The sequence below is a fragment of the Aedes albopictus genome, chromosome 2 (assembly GCF_035046485.1).
Source record: "Aedes albopictus strain Foshan chromosome 2, AalbF5, whole genome shotgun sequence".
NCBI classification, from domain to species: Eukaryota; Metazoa; Arthropoda; class Insecta; order Diptera; family Culicidae; genus Aedes; species Aedes albopictus.
In genome coordinates, this window is record NC_085137.1 from 170,147,991 (window position 1) to 170,168,217 (window position 20,227).

The 20,227-nt window shown below is 36.6% G+C and overlaps 1 protein-coding gene across 1 annotated transcript in view; it reads right to left on the minus strand.

Moving 5' to 3' along the window:
- LOC109398729 (photoreceptor-specific nuclear receptor-like) overlaps positions 1 to 20,227 on the minus strand; it is a 149,254-nt gene that overhangs the window by 63,495 nt on the left and 65,532 nt on the right. Inside the window, exon 4 of the mRNA XM_029859060.2 lies at positions 12,610 to 12,713. Coding sequence (XP_029714920.2) covers positions 12,610 to 12,713 — 104 coding nt within the window. The remainder of the gene's footprint in view (positions 1 to 12,609; positions 12,714 to 20,227) is intronic.

The window sequence follows — 20,227 nt, forward strand, 5'->3', positions numbered from 1 at the left end:
CCAAAGGATGTGCTTAATGTCGATGTCTGGAGCGTTCTCTTCAACTCCCACGGCTGTGCTAGAAGTTCTCTTTGACGTTGCCCTACTACACATTTATCGCAAACAAGAAGCACTTTCTTGCACTTACCGTCTACGGGTACTCGGTCAACTAGAGGAAACTCCTTTGAACCGCACACCAAGACACACCTCGCTGTTTCCACTTTTGGTGAACTGGGTCAAACTTGTCCTTGCTCCAAGTGACTTACAATTGTTTGTAATTTTCCAAATGGGACATTTTCCACGAAATTCCCTTCCCGGGAAGAGTGGACATCTGGTTATCTGGAAAGAAGTATTTCAGACGGCATCGTATGTTACAGTGTTACACTGATGGCTCCCTTCTCGAAGGTCGAGCAGGTGCTGGTGTTTATTCTCGTGGGCTAAGGCTGCATCAGTCTTACTCACTTGGTAGACACTGTACCGTTTTTCAGGCCGAAATCTTTGCTCATATGTGCGGAGTGCAATCAGCACTTCAGCAGCACGTAATGGGCAAAGTAATATACTTCTGTTCAGATAGCCAGGCTGCTATTAAAGCACTTGCTTCGGCCAATTCTAGGTCGAAGGTAGTTATCGCTTGTCGAACTCAAATCGAAGAGCTGAATTCAGCAAACGCTGTTCACCTTGTATGGGTACCTGGCCATTCTTCCTTCGCTGGAAATGAATTGGCTGATGAGTTAGCTCGCACTGGAGCATCACATGACTTCATTGGCCCTGAGCCAGCTATTCCGATATCGAAGTGTTGGGTGAAGCTTCAGATTCACACCTGGGCTGCCACTCAACACAGACAATACTGGAATAGTTTGGAGTCATGTCGTCAAACCAAATTGTATTGTACTGAGCCATCTCCAAGGGTGGCGAAGTATCTTACAAATTTGTCAAAGCAGAAATGCAGCATTCTGGTCAAAGCATTAACTGGCCACTGCCGACTCAACTATCACATGGCGAATTTTCAGCAAGCTAATTCATTTGCATCCCAGCAAACCAGAAGTCATATAAGGATGTTAATCTCAAGTTATATTAATGAACAAATTAAGTTAGAATTATATAAGGTGCCAAAACAGATTGGATGAAATCGTATACGAAGCCCATAATTTAATCCGATTCCATTTGGCAGCATTAGTAATTTCAACTTTGCGTTAACAGTTATACAACTTCAAGTTGACATTCTTCAACAACTTCAAATGCACTTGTTGTGACTCTATTGTAATCTTCAAGGCGAGATTACATTTTGGGTCATATTTGTCAAAATAAAATTATACGGTGATGAATTTAGTCGGAGAGCCGGATGATTAAAAGTAAGTATTTTTCTAAATATTTCGGTAAGTGCATCGCTTAAGTCAAATACATACAGATGCAGGTGAGTTTTATTACATTCACCTACCTGCAGGCTGCAGGTCCTACCGGCCGCTCCAAGGGCAACTCTGAGCAAGTACTAGCCCAACCATATCGCGGATCAGCAGCTGCGCTGTTCTAGAGTGAGGTTTGTCTCGTTCCCCGGACGGTTGATATATTCAACTTCTGCTGCACAGCCTGATACCACCAAACCACAACGAAACAACCAAAATCTATTTCACACTTTGTTTTCATTTTCATTATTATTTTTGGTAACATTTACACTTTTCACCATGCACACACCACAGTGGCAACTTGTTGTTATTTTATTGTTTGTGAAAAAGAAATCATATTAAGTGTCAAACTAAGTTATATGTAAAATTATATAATACGCCGAAGGAATTCGTTTTGAATTGCATGTATCAAAATGAAATTGTTAAAATATACGTATGTGGCCTCCAAAATGGTACGGATAGAAAAATCTATGCAGTTTAACCAATACTTTTTAAACGAATAAATCCGCAAAGCTGAGTTCCGACAGAGTAATGTCAACCGTATACTTGGTACCATTTTGACAAGCCTTCAAAATATTTATATTTGCTTAAATTTCACGTTCTACAACAGTTACTGATAGACACAATGGTAAGGTATCTGATTAATAAGCTATAGGTCGGAAAATCTAGGCTTGTAAGCTTCTTTTTTATATTTGAACATGTGAAAATGAAATCGTATATATTGCCAAGCAAAGTTATAAATAGAAGTTATATTACATGCCAAATGAATTCGCCTGAAGTTGTATAACTCAAAGTGGTTCTCTCAAAATGTACGTATATGGCCTCCAAATTTGTGCGAATAGAGCATATTTGGTGCATCTTATGTAATCTGTTTTGAACGGATAAGAGTTCACTTAGGGGAGTTGTAGCAGAGTTATGTGAATCAATTTGTTGGCTGGGATGTGATAGCTGTGAATCCGATTATGGAACTTCGTATCATTTGATATGTAACTGTCCAGTTTTCCCGCAACTGCGTTTCCGAGTATTCGGTAAACACTTATTAAGTGAAACTGACTTCAGAAATCTGAATCTTCAGGATATTCTGTTGTTCTTAACCCGCTGTGGTAAAGGCTCTCTTTCGTTTTATGCGTTATCATAGTTCCCTTTTCAGGTCTTGTTTGAACCTCTTATGGTACGCTTATGCATTAGTACCGTCTTCTAGGATATTTTTCCTATATCCCTACCTTTCCTTATCCCCATCCTTATCCTTATTTCCTCCCTTTTTCCTCAGGTAGATGATAAAATAGGCTATTAATATGGCGATGGCACAAATGTCCCAAAAGGAGGATAATGTGCCTCTGGAGCCGGCCTTCTGATACCTGATACTCATGTTAGAGTGTAACAGTTAGACAATCAAGTTTTGATAAAGGTGGATTACTCAAAAGTTGCTCACTTCTCAGATGACACCGCCTGCCCTTTTCACAGCCAGCAAAGGACAAACGCCTTTACTGCAGGAGGAAGTTGTTGTGTCATTCTCGTTAAGCGCAAACAACAGCAGCGGCTTCTGGCTGTGAAAATGCCTTCAGGTTAGGAAAATTTACAAACAACCACCGCTCGCTCCTTGGACTAACTGACTCGCCCAGTCACAGTCAGCCAGCCAGCTAACAGTAGGACAAATCCGACTGATCGTGATGTGGGAAAATGGAAAATAATGATGCTCCGGTAGCGCCGCCGGGAGACAAAGCTGTTTTCGCGCTGCTGCTTCTGGATCCGATTTTTATCATTATGTATTCGAAATGGGGGGATCGAGGGCATTCCATGAGAATTTTTTGGAACGGAGAGAATTGTAATCAAATTTGAAACGCTTAAAATCTTATCGTCGTCGTTGTTCTTGAAGGGGAAGGTAGGAAAGAATTTCAAAAATTTCTGCGTGTGATAATCGAGGATTTTTGCTCCGGTAGGCAAAAGTCTCGAATAAGCGAACGTGGATTGAATGTCTGAATGGGTTTCGGTCTAAATATGTTTATTGTGATTATAATTCAAGATAAACAATGAGGCAATCAATACATACATTGGGTAGGGTAGAAAGGCAGCAAGCATACAGATGATAAGTTGGTTGGCTTTATTCGTGGCTCATGGATTGCTGGAATTAAATGAGCAACAACAAATAAAGTCAAATAAAAGGAAGTAGATATTTTGTAGTTTATTTGTATTTTAATAATATAATCACAAGTTTTGATAGTATGGGGTTGAGTAACATAATACAATGTGGTGAAATGGTACACACGATTCAAAACTCAATTGAATTTGCATCGACTTCCAAAAAATGTCTGATGACTTAATTTTTTTGTAATTTTGCTTCTTACGCTAATTTACAAAATATAAAATAAAACGAAAGGCATAAACTTTTAGAAACGATGAAAATTTGTTATGCATAATTAGGTGCAGATTTCAGCATTGTATTCCAAAAACTTTTAAGTGGAACAGTTTTTGGGTTAAAGTCGAAAATAAAGTTTTACACTGTTTAAAAGTATAAAATTTACTAAATTTCAAACTCCATACGTTTACTCAACGAACATTTGGAAAAAAACCACAGCAAAATGAGCTCGACAAACGCTGATACCATGTGTGCTCGGCAAATATTTACACTGAATCTCGACAAAAACTGTTATAATTCTATACCTACTAAAAAAGGAACATAAGTTTACAGAATACTAAAACGCTGCAAACTAGTAATATTCTTTATTTCAATTTTTGACACGGAACTTCAAATATGCTGAATTTTACGTATACGAAGTACAAAATGTCTTCGTTCACAGGTCTGGACGTGGCAAGTTGTTGAAAATATGTAGTGCAAAAGTGATCGGACAGCGGTACTCCTTTGATTTACACGCGTGCCACTGTCCGATCACTTTTGCAGAAATCCAGTTTTTTTTTCTATATCATTTCTTCAGGAATTTTTCAATAAATTCTTTTAGAAGTTTTGAGAATAAATTTCAAAAATTCATCAAGCATTACTTTAGAGGGTTACGTATGCTGTTTTGATCAGCCACATGATTTTGGCAATATTTCTCAATAGAATAGCCTTCTTTCAAGAAAAGAGAAAATCTCCGATGATATATTGGCAATTAGAATGCCAACAATCTCTACAACAGCATAACTCGGAAGAAAAGCCCTTGTTTAAAGAAGGAGAAACTACCACTTGAAATAACACCAGTCACATTTTGTGTAAATGTGGGATCCATACAGCCAAAACGGTAAGTTCCAAGGTAAAAGCCCTGAAATTCAGGAAGACCATGCCGAGGGTGAACAGTTCCATTCCCGGTCAGTCCAGGAACTTGCCCGCCACATAGAATGCAAAATGGTCATTGACAAAGGAGGCCCTCAGTTAACCCTTATGTGGCCGGCAGGGTACCCGGGTACCCAGCACCCATTGAAAATACACGGTGTAGAAAAAAGCAAAAAGTTTGCCGGCCACATAACGGTTAATAACTGTGAAAGTGGTCCTTGATCTAGAACAATCTGACAAGCGGTCAACATAGAATAATCTGGGAAGTGGGTCTCGCTCAAGTTGAGACGTTACGTCAAGACAGGGAGAATTTGTAATTTTTGTATACATCATTATTATGTTCACTAACCCCAAACGGGCTACTTACAAAATGCTGAAACACGAAAGGCTGAAATAGTGATTCGACTAGTTTTTGAACGGCGCGCGCCAGCAGAAAAGAATGATGCTAAGCCCACCCCAGTACTATAACAATTCAGACAAACCGACGTAACACTCTCATTCCCATCATACAACGATTTTGGAGTTTATTTGAAAATTTGTTTCCGTTACTATGTTCTGAATCGGAAAGTTTTGCGACTATGGCAGTATTTCTCAAAAGAATAGCATAGATTTCAAAGAAGGGAAAATCTCTCATAATATTGTTAGCAGCTGCAATGACAACAATCTCCAAAACAGCACGACTCGAAAGAACAGCTCGTGATTGTAGTTGGAAACAAAATAACTAAGGCCCTTATAGCCGTTGAGGTAAGCTCACGGGTAACACTAGTTTACAAAATAAAACGAAAATCGTGAACTTCTGTCAACGACCCAAATTTTTTAAGCATAATTTAGCGCTGATTTCCAAACCGTGCTTCAAAAAATTTTAAGTAGAACAGTTTTTGAGTTTTAATTCAATATCGAGTTTTACAACTTCCTAAAATATGGAATTTAATAAAATTCAAATATCTTGCGTTTTGTTCAACAAATTTTAAATCTTTTTCCGTAAATTAAAAGCTGAACATAATACATTTCGATCATCTGAATGCAGGTTTTGCGTCAGATTGATAAAATTTAAGATATTGGCGAGTTTTGGGGACGATATCCTTAAATTTTAGCAAAATTTCCAAAAATATATGAAGACATGTATTTTTTTCAATAAGAAAAAAACAATTTAAAAATTCTTTCTCAATGTTTATTTGACATATTATATGTAGGCGAGTTACAGTTAAAAGTTCAGCTAAATCGGAGCATAAATTACGGAGAATGAGATGTGTGAAGTGAGCGACTTTGCTTAAAAATAGAACAAAAATCGATTTCAAATTATCAACCTTGTATGGAAAGTCGAAAAAATTTCCGCTCTACTGTAATTTTTTTTCCTTCAAGTTTTCGAACTCAGGGCATGATTCTACACCAAAAACGATCATCAGCTTACCGAGTTCAAAAATGCTGTAAACTAGTGTAATCAGCAATATCGTGCTGAGGGTGACGGTTTAAATTCGCTTTCGGACCAGAAACTTTTCATTATAAAAGTTTGCTTGATTTCTTTGGGCATTAAATATCGTCGTGTCTGTTACACGATATATCAAAGCTGAGAAGCAGGTTTTATATCAGTTGGGGTGTAACGCCAAGAAAAGGAAAAAAACTTATATATGCAATTGCGTCTTTTCAGCCTTCTCAATTTTCAGCCTTTTGTTACAGTTATTTTCAACCTTTCGTATTCAGCTTTTTGTGCATTCAGCCCTTTGCGATTCAGCCTTATGTTACCATCTCTCCCAAACTTATAACTCATTTCAAGTGTTTATATACTTTCAGCCTTTTTTGTTTTCATTCTGTATAGCGAAAGAGTAATTTTCAATATTTTATTAAATAAAACTTACACGTCTATAGGCGACAAAAGCTAGAGTATCAAAGCATTTTTTTTTATTTGTAAAGACGCCAAAAAATTTAAAAATCGTAAAAGCAATTTTCTACACTTGTCAGAGCGTAAGAAAAAATTCCAATATCGCAAAAGATCTTTCTTACATGCAAAAACAATAAGAAAGGATACATTCTTATATGGGTCTTTCCATATGAAGTGACCGAGAAAAAGTGAAAACGTGTGACCATCACGGATTTTGACCAAATTTTGTTGGAATGTTTGTTTAAATGGAGGATGAAAAGATCCAAATTTTGATACCGATCTGATCACCCCTCGGCCCATGGCAGCATCCCTCGTCTTTGCCAATACAAGAAAAATCCAAGTTTTCCCTTCCTTTTCTTAATTTATAGCTTTGAAACTATATCACATACTCATTTTTTACCTTTGGCATTTTGAAGAAAATTGTCAGAGGAATCCAGGAAAAATATTATTTTTTCGATAGAGTGTTGCCAAACATGTTATTTTTCAACTTTAAAATTTAAAATCGGTTTTTCGTCGAATGAGTATATTTTGATTTCAAAAATTTTGATTCATCGTGTTTATTAGACATGTTCCAGTCGAAAAGCTTAACTCTCCGAGGTCTTTTTGGCCGTTCCAGAGATACAGCGTTTTAAAGCTTGGAAAACGTTTTTCTCTAATATTGGAGCCTCGTAGCCGTGCGGTTAGGGTCACCAAGCTTCTACTCACACCATGCTGTAGGGTGAGGGTTCGATTTCCGTTCCGGGCGATGAAACTTTTCGTGAGAATAGTTTCTTTTGCGTATCTACTGGTGCATGCTCCGTGTGTTCGTTGTCTAATGTTAAGTTTCGTTCTCTGGTTGAAGACGGTGTCCGTGTTATTTTTTTAGTCGAACTTGCAAGTTTCGCTAAAAAAAAACAATAGTTGATAGGATTTAAGGGTGATTTGGGCTTATTCAAACCAAGGAGAATAGAAAAAAATGTTGAAATATTAATATGACAGTGTAGCCAGTTTATCAATTATTGTTATTTATAAGAATAAATAACAATAAATTGCAAACATTTAAAATTTTTGTATTATAATCTTTATTTTAATTGACATTCTACCTATGTAAACATAAATGTTGACGAAAGTGTTGCCAAACTTTTTATTTTTCGGACAAACCTTTGACTAGGGCAGTGGTAAATTTAACCCTCTAATACCCAATCCCACCTTTAGACGGGGTATAGTTTGAGCATTTTTGTAATTTTTGTTTCGTGGGAAATCAAAATTTTTATATTTTTGGCTAATATTTAATACTGTTCTGTATACCTCAAAATGGTTTTTGGTGTATTTTAAAGCGTATTTACTTTTTTTTAAAAATCATTGAAAAATTGATGTTTTAGTCGCCTTTTAGAAGTCATTGTTTATTTTGTATTGAATCGCTACAGTTAACATATTTTAAATTTTTCCCAAATCATTCTATCCTTGTTTAATAGTTTAAGGGAATCGAATACACTCTAAAATTATTTTCCTTAAAATTACATGGAAAATAAAATTTTCTGTGAAAAAAAATTAAAATAATAATATTTCAACAATAATCATAAAATCTCAAAATGTTTTCATCTAAAAAAATCCGTTCCCCGAATTGGCTTCCAGGAAAAATATAAAAGTGTGGGGATGTTCAAAAATAAAAATTAAAAAATCAAAAATTGAAATTCACGAAATCGAGAATTAAAAAGAATCATCTTCCAAAACATGTTTAAATCGATTTTAGATGACGAAAAATGATATTTAGATCAAAATTAAAAAATTGGGTATTAGAGGGTTAAATGTTCACTGAAATTTATTCATGTTTCAGAATCACGAAAAAGAATTCTGGATGACATGTTATACCTTAGCGTGCAAGTTTCTATTCATTTTTTCTCTGTTTATCCATTGTTTTGAACTTGCACGGAGAACGGAAAGTTCCCAAAAGTGAGTTCAATCCATCCAACCTTGAGGTGGACAATTTTCATTAACTCACATACAGACAGAGTACTTAGAGTAGAAGTTTTTCAACTTACTGCCAGTTCAAATTACTGAACTATCTGTACTATGTCACTAACTCATTTTTGGCTTCCCGCATCGAACTATCAAAGTTGAGTTGTTTTGTTCTTTTTTTTACAACAAAAAGAAAACAAGTCAGAGAGTCTGCAAAAAGAGCTCTTAAGTTAGTTTAAAAGTAAACGTTTCACGAAAAAGATTTTGGAGTTCTCGTAGAGTTGTATTGTATCGCAGCGGCTTGATTAGATGCTTCGTTTGTTAGATTTATTTGCAAAACTGCAATGGGGATCCTTGATGTTTCACCTTAAGATTGGGCAATGAAGAATTGCTTGCTAAATTTAGTTTTTGTTCCTGTTATGGAATCCAAGAAAGAGAAGGAGATTTTGAAGGATTGTTATTGAGTAGCATTATCTATTCCTGGTATTAGAGATATACATGCCGCTTCCTCTTGTGTCGATTCAATCATAAGGAAAATCGTTTCCAGCCCAACTCCGGAGTCGCTTTTCAGAAAATTAACGCAAAAAACACGCACACAAAAGGTGCAGTGTACACTGAAAGACGGCTTGCGGTTGAAATTGCTATTCCGCAGGGTCAATTTAAACACATAACAAAATTAAATTTGTGCAGATTGAGTTCCGTTTCAATTCAACAGAATAATGTCTCTGTTGACCACCGGATTCAAACCAAGAACCTTGAGATCACCAGGCTACCACTCGCCGAAAAATTTTGCGCCGAAAAAAGTAACACGAGTTCAAAGTTACCATATAAAAATCAGTAATTTGTAAATAACTTTCTTATTTCAAAAGCTAGCGTTTTACGATGTTCAGCAAAAACATGTATTTTTATATTCTAAACAACTTTGTAGAAGACGCAAAAAATCTAAAAAATCCCGTTAAAAAGTTATGATAAAATATATGATTTCTAGGGGTCATGCACATACAACGCAATATATCTCGTAAAGTATGATATTCAGCATTATGGCGTCTTCGACAAAGTTGTTTAGAATTGCATTTTGCACAACTTTGCCGAAGACATCAAACGTCTATGTGCATTTTTCGAAAAAAATATTTTGTTCATCTCACTTATAGGTGGATTGATCATTCAACTTTTTATGTCAAAAGAAGCGTAGAAACTTATCCGAAGAAACTATATCGCTAAAATCATCGGTTGAAACGTTATTAACGCTAAATCAGTCCAAATCACCTTTAAATTGCATCGAATAATGTTTTCTTAGTGAAACTTGCAATTTGAACTAATTTGATATATTAGAAAAAACGTTTTCCTAGTGTTCCCAGCGTTTTTACTTCATCTCTGGAACGGCCAAAAAGACCTCGAGGAGTTAAGCTTTTTCGTCTGGGAAATGTCTGATAAACACGATCAAAATCAAAATTTTTGAAATCAAAACATACTCATTCGACGAAAACCCGATTTTAAATTTTTAAAATTGAAAATAACATGTTTACAACACTGTATCGAAAAAATAATATTTTTCCTAGATTCCTATGACAATTTTCTTCAAAAAAGCCAAAGGTCAAAAATGTATTATAGTTACAAAGCTATAAATTAAAAAAAAGGAAGGGAAAACTTGGATTTTTCTTGTATTGGCAAAGACGAGGGTTGCTGCCACGGGCCGAGGGGTGATCTGATCGGCACCAAACTTTGGATTTTCCTTCTTCCATTTAAACAAACATTCCAAAAAAAATTGGTCAAAATACGTGATGGTCGATAACACGCAGTGTGTACACTTGGTGTGGAATGACCCATATTTATTTCGCATTTCGAAAAAAAAATAACATGGACGATTTTCGTCTGTCCAATATGACGGAAAAAATCCTTTTTCCACTAAGGAGTTTTTTGTCTTACATGTGTGGGAGTTCAAAAACTGAACAAAAACATCAAGAAGGTAATTTTACTGATATGGGGCCTAAAAATTGGAATTGTCTCACAGACAGGCGATGTTTTTTACTTAGAACGGCTTTTTTCTTTATTTGAGAGGGTAGAAATAGTATTGTTAATCTCTATTCCAAAAACAGCAGCAGTGATTCTTCTCGAAATTACGGAGGCACAATTTCTCTTCATGAAATCATATAGGCGGTTTTCTTACATTTAAGTAGGAAGAATAATATCCAATATTTATCTTTCAGAACGCGCGCGTTTGATCTTAAATCTATATACACCTGAGACTTTCCGAAACCACCGAAAACGTAGTGCTTTTAAAACCCGCTAAAAGTCCTCTAGAACTTTAAAGTTACTTAACCTAACTGTGGTCAGCCACTTGAATAGTGAATGTATTCTGCATATTATATACTATGTACAAAGCTTGAACTACACTTAAACTAAACAAAATTCAGTACAAACAATTCAATTTTTAATTCAAACATTTTCGAACACATATTTGTTTTAATTTTTCATAATAACCTCTCAGATGTTCTTCGGTTTTCAGGTAATTAGGGAGCGCATTAAATTGAGTCACACCAGTGTAGAAGAAAAGCCTAAAAGCGAGCTAAGTTCGTGGTCTTGAAACAAAAAAAATGCCTTGCTCTAGTTTCGTGAGTGTGTATATTTTGAAATTCTATTCAACGTATTTTGGAGTCTAAATCTAACGGCAATATTTCAGGAGAATACAAAGTTGTTACATGGCACGTCAGACCCTCCGAAACCCCCAAAAACATCTTCGTAACGCCTCCATTATGCCCCTTAAATCCGCTGAAAATCCTCTGAAATCTCCTGAAATGCTTCTAAAACCCCCCTAAAATTCCCTAGAACCTTATGTTACATACCTGAGACTCTCCAAAACCTCCATGGCCTATCAAACTCGCTAAAAATCCCCTGAAACTCCATAGCTACTTCCAAAGTCACCCTAAAACCACCTCGGATCCCGTGTAACACACCTAAACCTCTCCACAAGCCTAGAAAACGTCTTCGTAACGGACCCCATGTAATGCACCTGAAATCCTCCGAAACCAGCAAAATCACCTCCAAAATCCGTCGAAAATCCTTTGAACTCTCCCCAATGCCTTCGAAACCCCCTTCAGACCACCGAAAACGCCCCAGAAACCAGCTCCGAAAATCAATGTACCCACAATCTCACACAATCTTCATCCCTAAATTGCCACTGAGACTTCCTGGAACCCACTGATACCCTTTGATGAAACCCTTTAAATCTTCTTGAAATGCTTCTGAGATCTCCTAGTACCCAGTGAAACCTATTGGGACTCCTGAAACATCCCTGAAACCTTACTTTGCTTTCCCCTTTAAGCGTCCCTTGGTCGTCGTTGCCATAGTGATCGTCATTATTACATTTTCTTATGCAAAACATTGGTGCGCTGAGTAACTCTCTCTCTCTCTTTTTATGCAGGGCAAATAAAATTCAAAGTGCATACAAATAACCTGCGTAAATAGAAGTTTTAGTATAGTAAATATCAAACAAGCTGCAACACCAACATTATTTCACATTCATCAATAAAATCTGCCAACCTATACTAATTTTATTCAATAAACTTATGCTATAAATCATGTTTTGAAATCATTTGCCATTCCATCCCGAGCAGAAGGAAAAGCCTGACAAATACAGGTGGTAGACAAAATGAACGGGACAGGCAAAATTTTCACTTTTCAAGAAATGGTCAACTAGCTGTAACATTTCGAGAATTTCATCAAAAAATCTCAAATTTTTACTGTAAGTTGATTTATTAGTTGTCAATACATGGTCCAAATTTAGGAAACATTGAATTATTCTACAGAAGTTAGAAGATTTTTGTAATAGGTAAAATTATCCGAAGCCAACTTTGAACTATATGAGCTCCAAAAATTGTTTGACTAAAAATGATTTTTTTTATAATGTTCCGATTCTGATTTAATTTATGTATGATTTTTTTTGATAATAAATAGTAAATTGATATATTTTTAATGACATTTTTCAATGTTTTTCTGGTTATTTGGTTACTTCCTTTCAGAACATATTTATATCCCAGTAAATTAATTAATTCAATCGCCCCGAAGAAAAAGTTTTCCCAATACAAACATCAAATGTATTTTAAAAATAGTTCACAATTGTTGAAAGCAGATGTAATGCTTACCGTCCTTATTCATTCCCATGTTAAGACACTTCTTCAACCGACATGCCTGACACTGATTCCGGTGCGCCTTGTCCACCGTACAGTTACCGGTTCCAGCTTGGCACCTGAAACAAAGAAAATTAGAATACAATTAACATTACTATAACGTTTTCCACCAAACCTCCCTCCTCGGAATCAGACAAAACGCGCATATTAAAACTCAGATTACTTCTACTGGTACCAAAAACTCAACACAATTGGATTGCACGCCCTCAGCACACGAATTTCATTCCACGTAATCCCATCTCTGTTCGACACAAATCATCAAAGTGACAGAAGTTAGAAAATACTGCCATATGTATCAAAATGCCAAGGATTCGCTCGGCAAAACTTAAATGAGATAGGTAGGTAAGTTCGAGCTTCCCCGTCGGTCCATCTGCAACAGCATCCACTCGAAAGCCGTCGCCCGACGGAACCTGAAATTGCGAACCAACTTTCCGGCTACGCGAAGCGAAGCGCAGCGCCAGCGCCGGCACTTGAACTCATCTCTTCGACACTTTACCGAGCAGACAGGACAATCAACCACCGCCCCGACGACGGTACAGGAGCAGGATAGGAGCGGAGGACGATTCTCAATTGAATAGATTTTTAATGCCGGATCATCCTTTTGCATTTTGGTTTAATTTTCTCTTTCTCGTATTTGTTCTTTAGCCTTTTCGCCCCACTCCATCAGTAGTTGGTGCGGGATTTGTGTACGTACATAGAGAGCGAACCTTTTCGCTGAAGTCAGTCGTTTTTCAGTTTGGCCACCGCACACCGTGACCCCTCTCAGGGGCGTTTGACTAGATGGCGGCGGGCAACTGACTCGACTAAATCCTATCAAAGCGAGAATGAAGTAGAGGACGTGGTTCACAGAGGAACGGAGTTTAGAGAGTGAGGGTCAAAACATTAGAATATTCTGTTTTTTTTTTGTACATTGATACCAGAAATTCCAGCCATTAATAGTTTCTCTAGAAGTTTCACCCAAAGTTTTTTCCAAGATTTCGTTTGGGATTTCCTTTAACAATTTCTTTGAACAATCCTTTGATAATTCTCTCTACAATTCCTTTAAGAAGTTACTCCACAATTCTTTCTGATTTTTTAATTTCTTTGGTTAGTTTAGAAATTTTGCGATATTTACTATCCTCGATAATTTATTTTAGATTGTTTCGGAAACTCTATTGGAAAGTCCTTTGGAATATACTTCAGCAAATATAATAGCAGACAATAATTTCGGACAATTCTTTCGACTTTTTTTGAGATTTTTTTCGGCAACTGCCATGAAGATTATTTCGAAAATTCCGTCGGCGTTGCAATTGGCAATTTCTCTAAGAATTTGGTTATCATTTCCTTTGCAAATTGTTTTGGGAAATCCTCCTGTTATTTCCTATGGGAATTGCTCCTAATATTTCTTTAGTAATTCCTTTTAAAATGACTCAGCGATTTTTTTTGTGCATTATATTGAATATTATTCTGGAATTTCTTCGGAGTCTGACCTTTTTCAAATAATTCTATTCAAAATTTTCCCCGTAAATTCACCCATAAAACTCCTCCGAAATTTTCTCAATGGTATAATATGAATTAATTGAGGAGTTCCTCAAAAAATTTCAGAGTCTAGAGCTTTTACAAGAGATTCCTCTGGTGCGTTTCTTCTTCAGAAGTATTCTTCCCGATTTTTTTAAGAGTACGAATTTCTTCGAGTTTGTTCTTTAGAGAATTTCGAATGTTCTTTTCGAGTCTCGAGCTTATTAGAGATTCTTTTAAGTTTCTAATTTCAAGAGTTTCAGTTAATTTGTAGAGTTTCTGTGGAAGGTTGCAGGAATTTCGTCAAAACTTTCACCGGTGGTCTTCGATGTTTCTCATAACATTTCTTTGAACACTTCTTGTGAAGTTTGAGCATGTCTTCGTGAACTCCTGCGAGATTCTTCAACCTTACTTTTGCATCACGTTGGGAGCAGCTCACTGACGCAGTATGGGCCTGTCCATAAACTACGTAGACTCTTAGAGGGGGGCGGGGGGTCTGACCAAAGTCTACGCTTCATACAAATTTCGAAAATTTTGTATGAACAAAAGTCTACGAGGGGGGAGGGGGGGTCCACGGTGTGTTGAAACAGGATTATTATCGCACTTTCATGAACCTAAAATATTTTTTCGTTATAAGTTAGCCTTAGCTGTATATATTAAGATTCTGGAGGTTAAAAAATCTTTCATCGGGGAAAATTAAAATAAATTTGATTTTAGTAGTTTACCACTTTTCCCATATGATATGGTATTACGCAAATCTGATGAACCTAAACTCCGCTAGAAAAAGTCCCCTTTCTATTAATAAATTTGAAACCGTTAGACAGAAACGAATGTAAAAGTCTTTACAACGAGTTTAAATTTGTTTGGCGTTCGTTTCATGTGTCCAGCCCACTACCGTCTGCCGAAAGTCATAAATCATAAAAGTCTACATTTCTTCCATTTGTCTGGTACATAGATATTTGTAATGGAGGTAAACAAATACTTCCCATTAGTGCGACTCATACATTTGAGAAAGCGCCATACACCTGTGACTCATAGAATTTGCAGCACATACCACATCCACATGGATATTTGCCAAAAAGTATAAGTCGACTATACTGAGCGTGCATGACTCATTTGTAAAAGTTTTGCCTCTGATCTTTTGAGGACTTTTGTCCATACAAAATATTAAAATTATGATACCTTTAGGGTGAAGTGGGCTGTTGAGTCGCAAAAAAACAAAAAAATGCCGCAAAAACATAAGATTGGCGTTGTCATATTATGTTAATGCATTCAAAAATGATTATTCAACATTAGGTTTAAAATAAGGCACACCGTGCCAAGTTAAAACGGGTGGGGTAAGAAGAAACAGCGAGTTAACATGATATTATCTAGTCATGATAAGCAACTTGAATGTCATAACATTTTTTTAATCAAACAATCATTTGGTCAAGTATAATTATAGAAATTATATTGAAATCTTTTTCAAAACATCACAAGTTTTTATTTAGAATTTACCGAATACAACGCATGCTTAATATATGTCAATGTGAATGATATCTTATAGTATAAGCCTAGAATATATTGGAAACATACCAATTTGCAAGTAATCTGATGAATTTCAATAATGGTAGTCTCGTTCAGTGATTTTTTTCTATCTTCGTCTGGGTTATCTGTAGTTTTATTTTCTAAGACACTTTGGTCTTAATGAAAACTTCATGCATTTTAGTGGTTTCAAGGTTATGACTGCATAAAATAAAATTTCTTTTTCCCAAGTAAAATTCCTTCATTTTTGCAAAGTGAGTTTAACAACAGATTCAGTATGGGGAGAAATGTGATAAAAACGAATTAAAAAGTCACCCGTACACTCGATACCTTTCATCCATATTCTATGTGTTATACCTATTTAGCAATCAAAATCTATCCAATGATTCCGAAATGAAGCATAACATAACTAATAAATGTTCTTAGAAAGTTGTATTGAAACCTCCAATTGCGTCAATCTTGCCTCACTTTACACATCACTGTTGTTGTTTTTTTTTTAATATATTTTATGACATTCCCAGAATATTGTTCTACATTTTCAATTTTCATTTTATCTGTAGATTTAGTTAAATTTGTTCTCAGCATAAACAACAATGAACATATCTAAAATTAAGTAAAAAAGAAAATAAAGCTAAGGACTGTTCCTTTTAATTGCACTACCATTTTGCATTCTTTGATAGATACGTATTTCGACCTCAACTATTAGGTCATCTTCAGTGTCTCGTACTTAATCCGATATTCTGTTTACGTACATGTATTCCGCTAACATGCCCAGGTTCATCATCGTCAAAAATAAAACTGTTTCAATCAAACATAGATTGATTTCACAATAAAGAAAAAAGTGATTACATATGCTTACCTTAAAGTACGTGTATCAAGGGCGTGTGCCGAAAGAGTAATCAAAAGCTATTCTCTAAGGGCTGATTTCTTCACCTCGGATTACCCAGTAAACCAGGCTTACCCAGTAAACCAGGCTTACCCATATAGTTAAACCTGGTTCAACGCTTAAGCCAGGGTGAAGAAATCGGCCCTATGTGTCCTACATGCAAACAAAAGTATTTATAGGATGAATTTTCACTTGTTAGTAAAACATCGAGCCCAGCAAAATCAGTGCACAATATACATAAAAGATCTTATTATATTCGAAGAGAGTATTTCTGCTAAACTAGCTCAAAACAAGTTAATGTACAGTTAACATGAAAATACGCGTGATTAAGTCACCATATTTGTTCAATGATTTTCCAATCGAAGCATCTTTCGTGGCCGTGTGATAGTCGTTTAGGTGTATCGTTACATGGTTTGGCATGCCAAATATGTGCAACCAATACCCACCATTTAAGGCCAATTAGCACATGAAGAGTATGTGCTGCAAATGCTACGAGTCACAGGTGTATGGCGCTTCCTTAAATGTATGAGTCGCACAAATGGAAAGTATTTGTTTACCTCCACTGCAAATATCTATGTGCCGGATAAATGGAAGAAATGTAGACTTTTATGATTTATGACTTTCGGCAGACTGTAGTGGGCTGGTCACATGAAACGAATGCCAAACAAATTTGAACTCGTTGTAAAGACTTTTACATTCGTTTCTCACTAAATGGTTTCAAATGTATTATTAGAAAAGGGACTTTTTCTAGCGGAGTTTAGGTTCATCAGATTTGCGTAATACCATATCATATGGGAAAAGTGGTAAATTATAAAAATCGAATTTATTTTAATTTTCCCCGATGAAAGATTTTTTAACCTCCAGAATCTTAATATATACAGCTAAGGCTAACTTATAACGAAAAAATAGTTTAGGTTCATGAAAGTGCGATAATAATCCTGTTTCAACACACCGTGGGGTCTGAGATGGTCGAAAAAAGTCTACGTAGTTTATGGACAGCGCCTATACGGTTTGGGTGAAAAATGACCTTAATGCCAAAGGAAGGTTGGAAGGGTCTCTCAAAGCAAAGCAAAGATAATCGTACACATCGTAGTTGCTACTCCGTGATTGACCAGAACAATCGAAGTTGCACAGAGATCCAATTAATGGTGCTTGGGACTAGCTACACACTCTCAATGTGCACAATTCGAGAGTTCAATATTTTAAAGTAAAAAACGGCGCCGGTCACGTCCTTATGGTCATCGGGAAAATGGAAGGAATGTAAGTTCGACAACCATTGTTACTAGAAACCGTTGAATCCACAGCATGCCCACAGTTGTCTCGGGAAGGAGTATTTGTTAGTAGGGTAGGGTAAGGTGTAGATCTTGGAGCCACCTTTGGTAGGTGATATGATCCGCTAGTCCTATGAAAATACACGACACGGTCTTCATCCCGATTGTGATTCATTTAGTCGCGATAGTAAGGGTAATGCACATACGTCAACGATCGTTCTATATTAAACGCGTCACCGCATTGATCTTTTACTGTACCGTGAAAACCGACTTTCCCACGAAATTTATTGCGCGCTTCTGATTTCGCATTCAACATTCGCGTCCCCATCTCCCTACCGAGAAAACCGACCGACTCTCGGAAATAGTCGCGCGTTTCCTACAGTATTGAACTTAGAGTATACGGAGAATAACCTTTCAAGCTCAGATAGTTATTTCCGAATAATGAATTTTAATAAGAGTAGTCCCACGCGTTACCTGTGATCGACAGCCGTTGAGGTAATTAAGCCAATTATTTTAAATTTGTTCAATGATTGTTGTGAACTGCAATCACTTTCTTCTAACATTTTTATCGCTTCAATATTAGGGCTGCATCAGAACTACAAGACTAATTTTGAGATATTACAGACTCCAGGAGTCCTCATGAAAACGCATTGGCGAAATTACCCCAACTTCTTCTAGTATGTAAGGAAAAAAAACTCGGAGTGATCTCACCCAGTTCCATGTTGTCGGATAACCGCAACCACTCCCTAACTCCTTCAATTTTCTGCAATACTGATTGCTACCAAGTGTACATCCATTTTTATCATTTCACGAGGAAGGACAATGTGCACCTGCCCCAAACACGTGTCACTTTTCACTTTTTCCTTCGAACAATGCAACCCGATCGAGATCCCCATCGCAACTTCCTTCAACAATTCTTCCAAGAGCATCTCCAAAACTCCGCCAAGAGTTTCATCGAGGATTCATTCTATATTTTTCCATGAGCTCTTTCTGACACAATCTTAAAAAGTTTTGCTGGATTTTTTTTAGAAATTTCTCTGTTTTTTTTTTTTTTGAGAAGTGGTATCTTCAGCAAATTCCTTTACATTTATTTGGATTTAAATTGGAAATTACTTTAGAAAGTCCCCCCTCTTAAATAAATCCTGAAGGAGCGTCTCATTGGTATCATTTGAAAAAAAAAATCATTTTTGTTTGATGGATCTAATCCAAGCACTATTTGAACACTCCTCAGATTCCCTAGAAAAAACTTTGATCCGTTCAAAAGTTGCTTTACAGCTATTTTCAGGAATTCAAAAAAAAAATATCAGAAACACGTCCTAAATAAATTCAGCGATTCACTCAAATTTTCACCTAAAATTATTTTAGAAACATAACTATTGTTGAATACACAAGTTCAGAGCAGTGGTGTCATCGTGGTTACTCCAAGTTACTCACTGAGTAACCAGCTCTTCAGTTCAAAAAAAATTTTTTTTTTCAGGATGCAAAATATAATAAAATACCAATTTTGGTTATTTTGGGTGCACACTGTTAACGCCCTGACCACATCAGTTTTAGTGAATATGGATTTTTAAACAATTCGACATTCTGGACCGCCCCCTCAGGAAGCGAAATATTATAAAATGCCAATTTTGGTTATTTTGGGTGCACACTGTTAATGCCCTGACCACATCAGTTTTAGTGATGTGGTCAGGGCATTAACAGTGTTGTAATTTTTGAACGTTCCCTAAACTGATACGATTGATCAAGGTGACGATGGATCGAGTGATGTGCGTAGTTCGAGTATCAGGGACACTCTCGAGTCCCTTCGAATCTCGCAGAGGGTTACGGCAGCAGAGCCAAATGTTTGGCGAAAATTTGTGCACTTAGTTTTATCTATGTAAAGATGAATTAAAAATAAATAAATGAATGATAATTATTCGTTCGACCTTTTCCAAATCAGTCCCACTGTGTGCCAAATAAACCGACTAGCACAAATAGCAAAAGCAGAAGCCAACATCCCATCCGTTCCAGAAAGAATACCGACCAACCAGCCAACATCGACGCCGGTAATTGGAACTGAAGTGTATTCGACGGCAATCGACACAGATCGAGCGAGATTCGGGACCGGAGCCAAACCACGTTCTGAACTTTGCACGGATACAACAGAGAGCATCATCCAAACGCTACAAGTTCAAATCATTTGTAGCTACTGTCCTCTTTCGTATGGAGCTTTTCCCCCCAGTCAGCCATGTTGCCGACGACGTACCAAACCACTACATATTGAATAGCGCCATGCCATGCCATTTGGATGGTGTAGGGTGTTGCCACTTTTGGCACTGCCCGAGTAGGAGGAAAAATCTGATGAATAGCATATTCAGTTATGATTGATTGAATTACTGAAGAGCAAAAACTGATA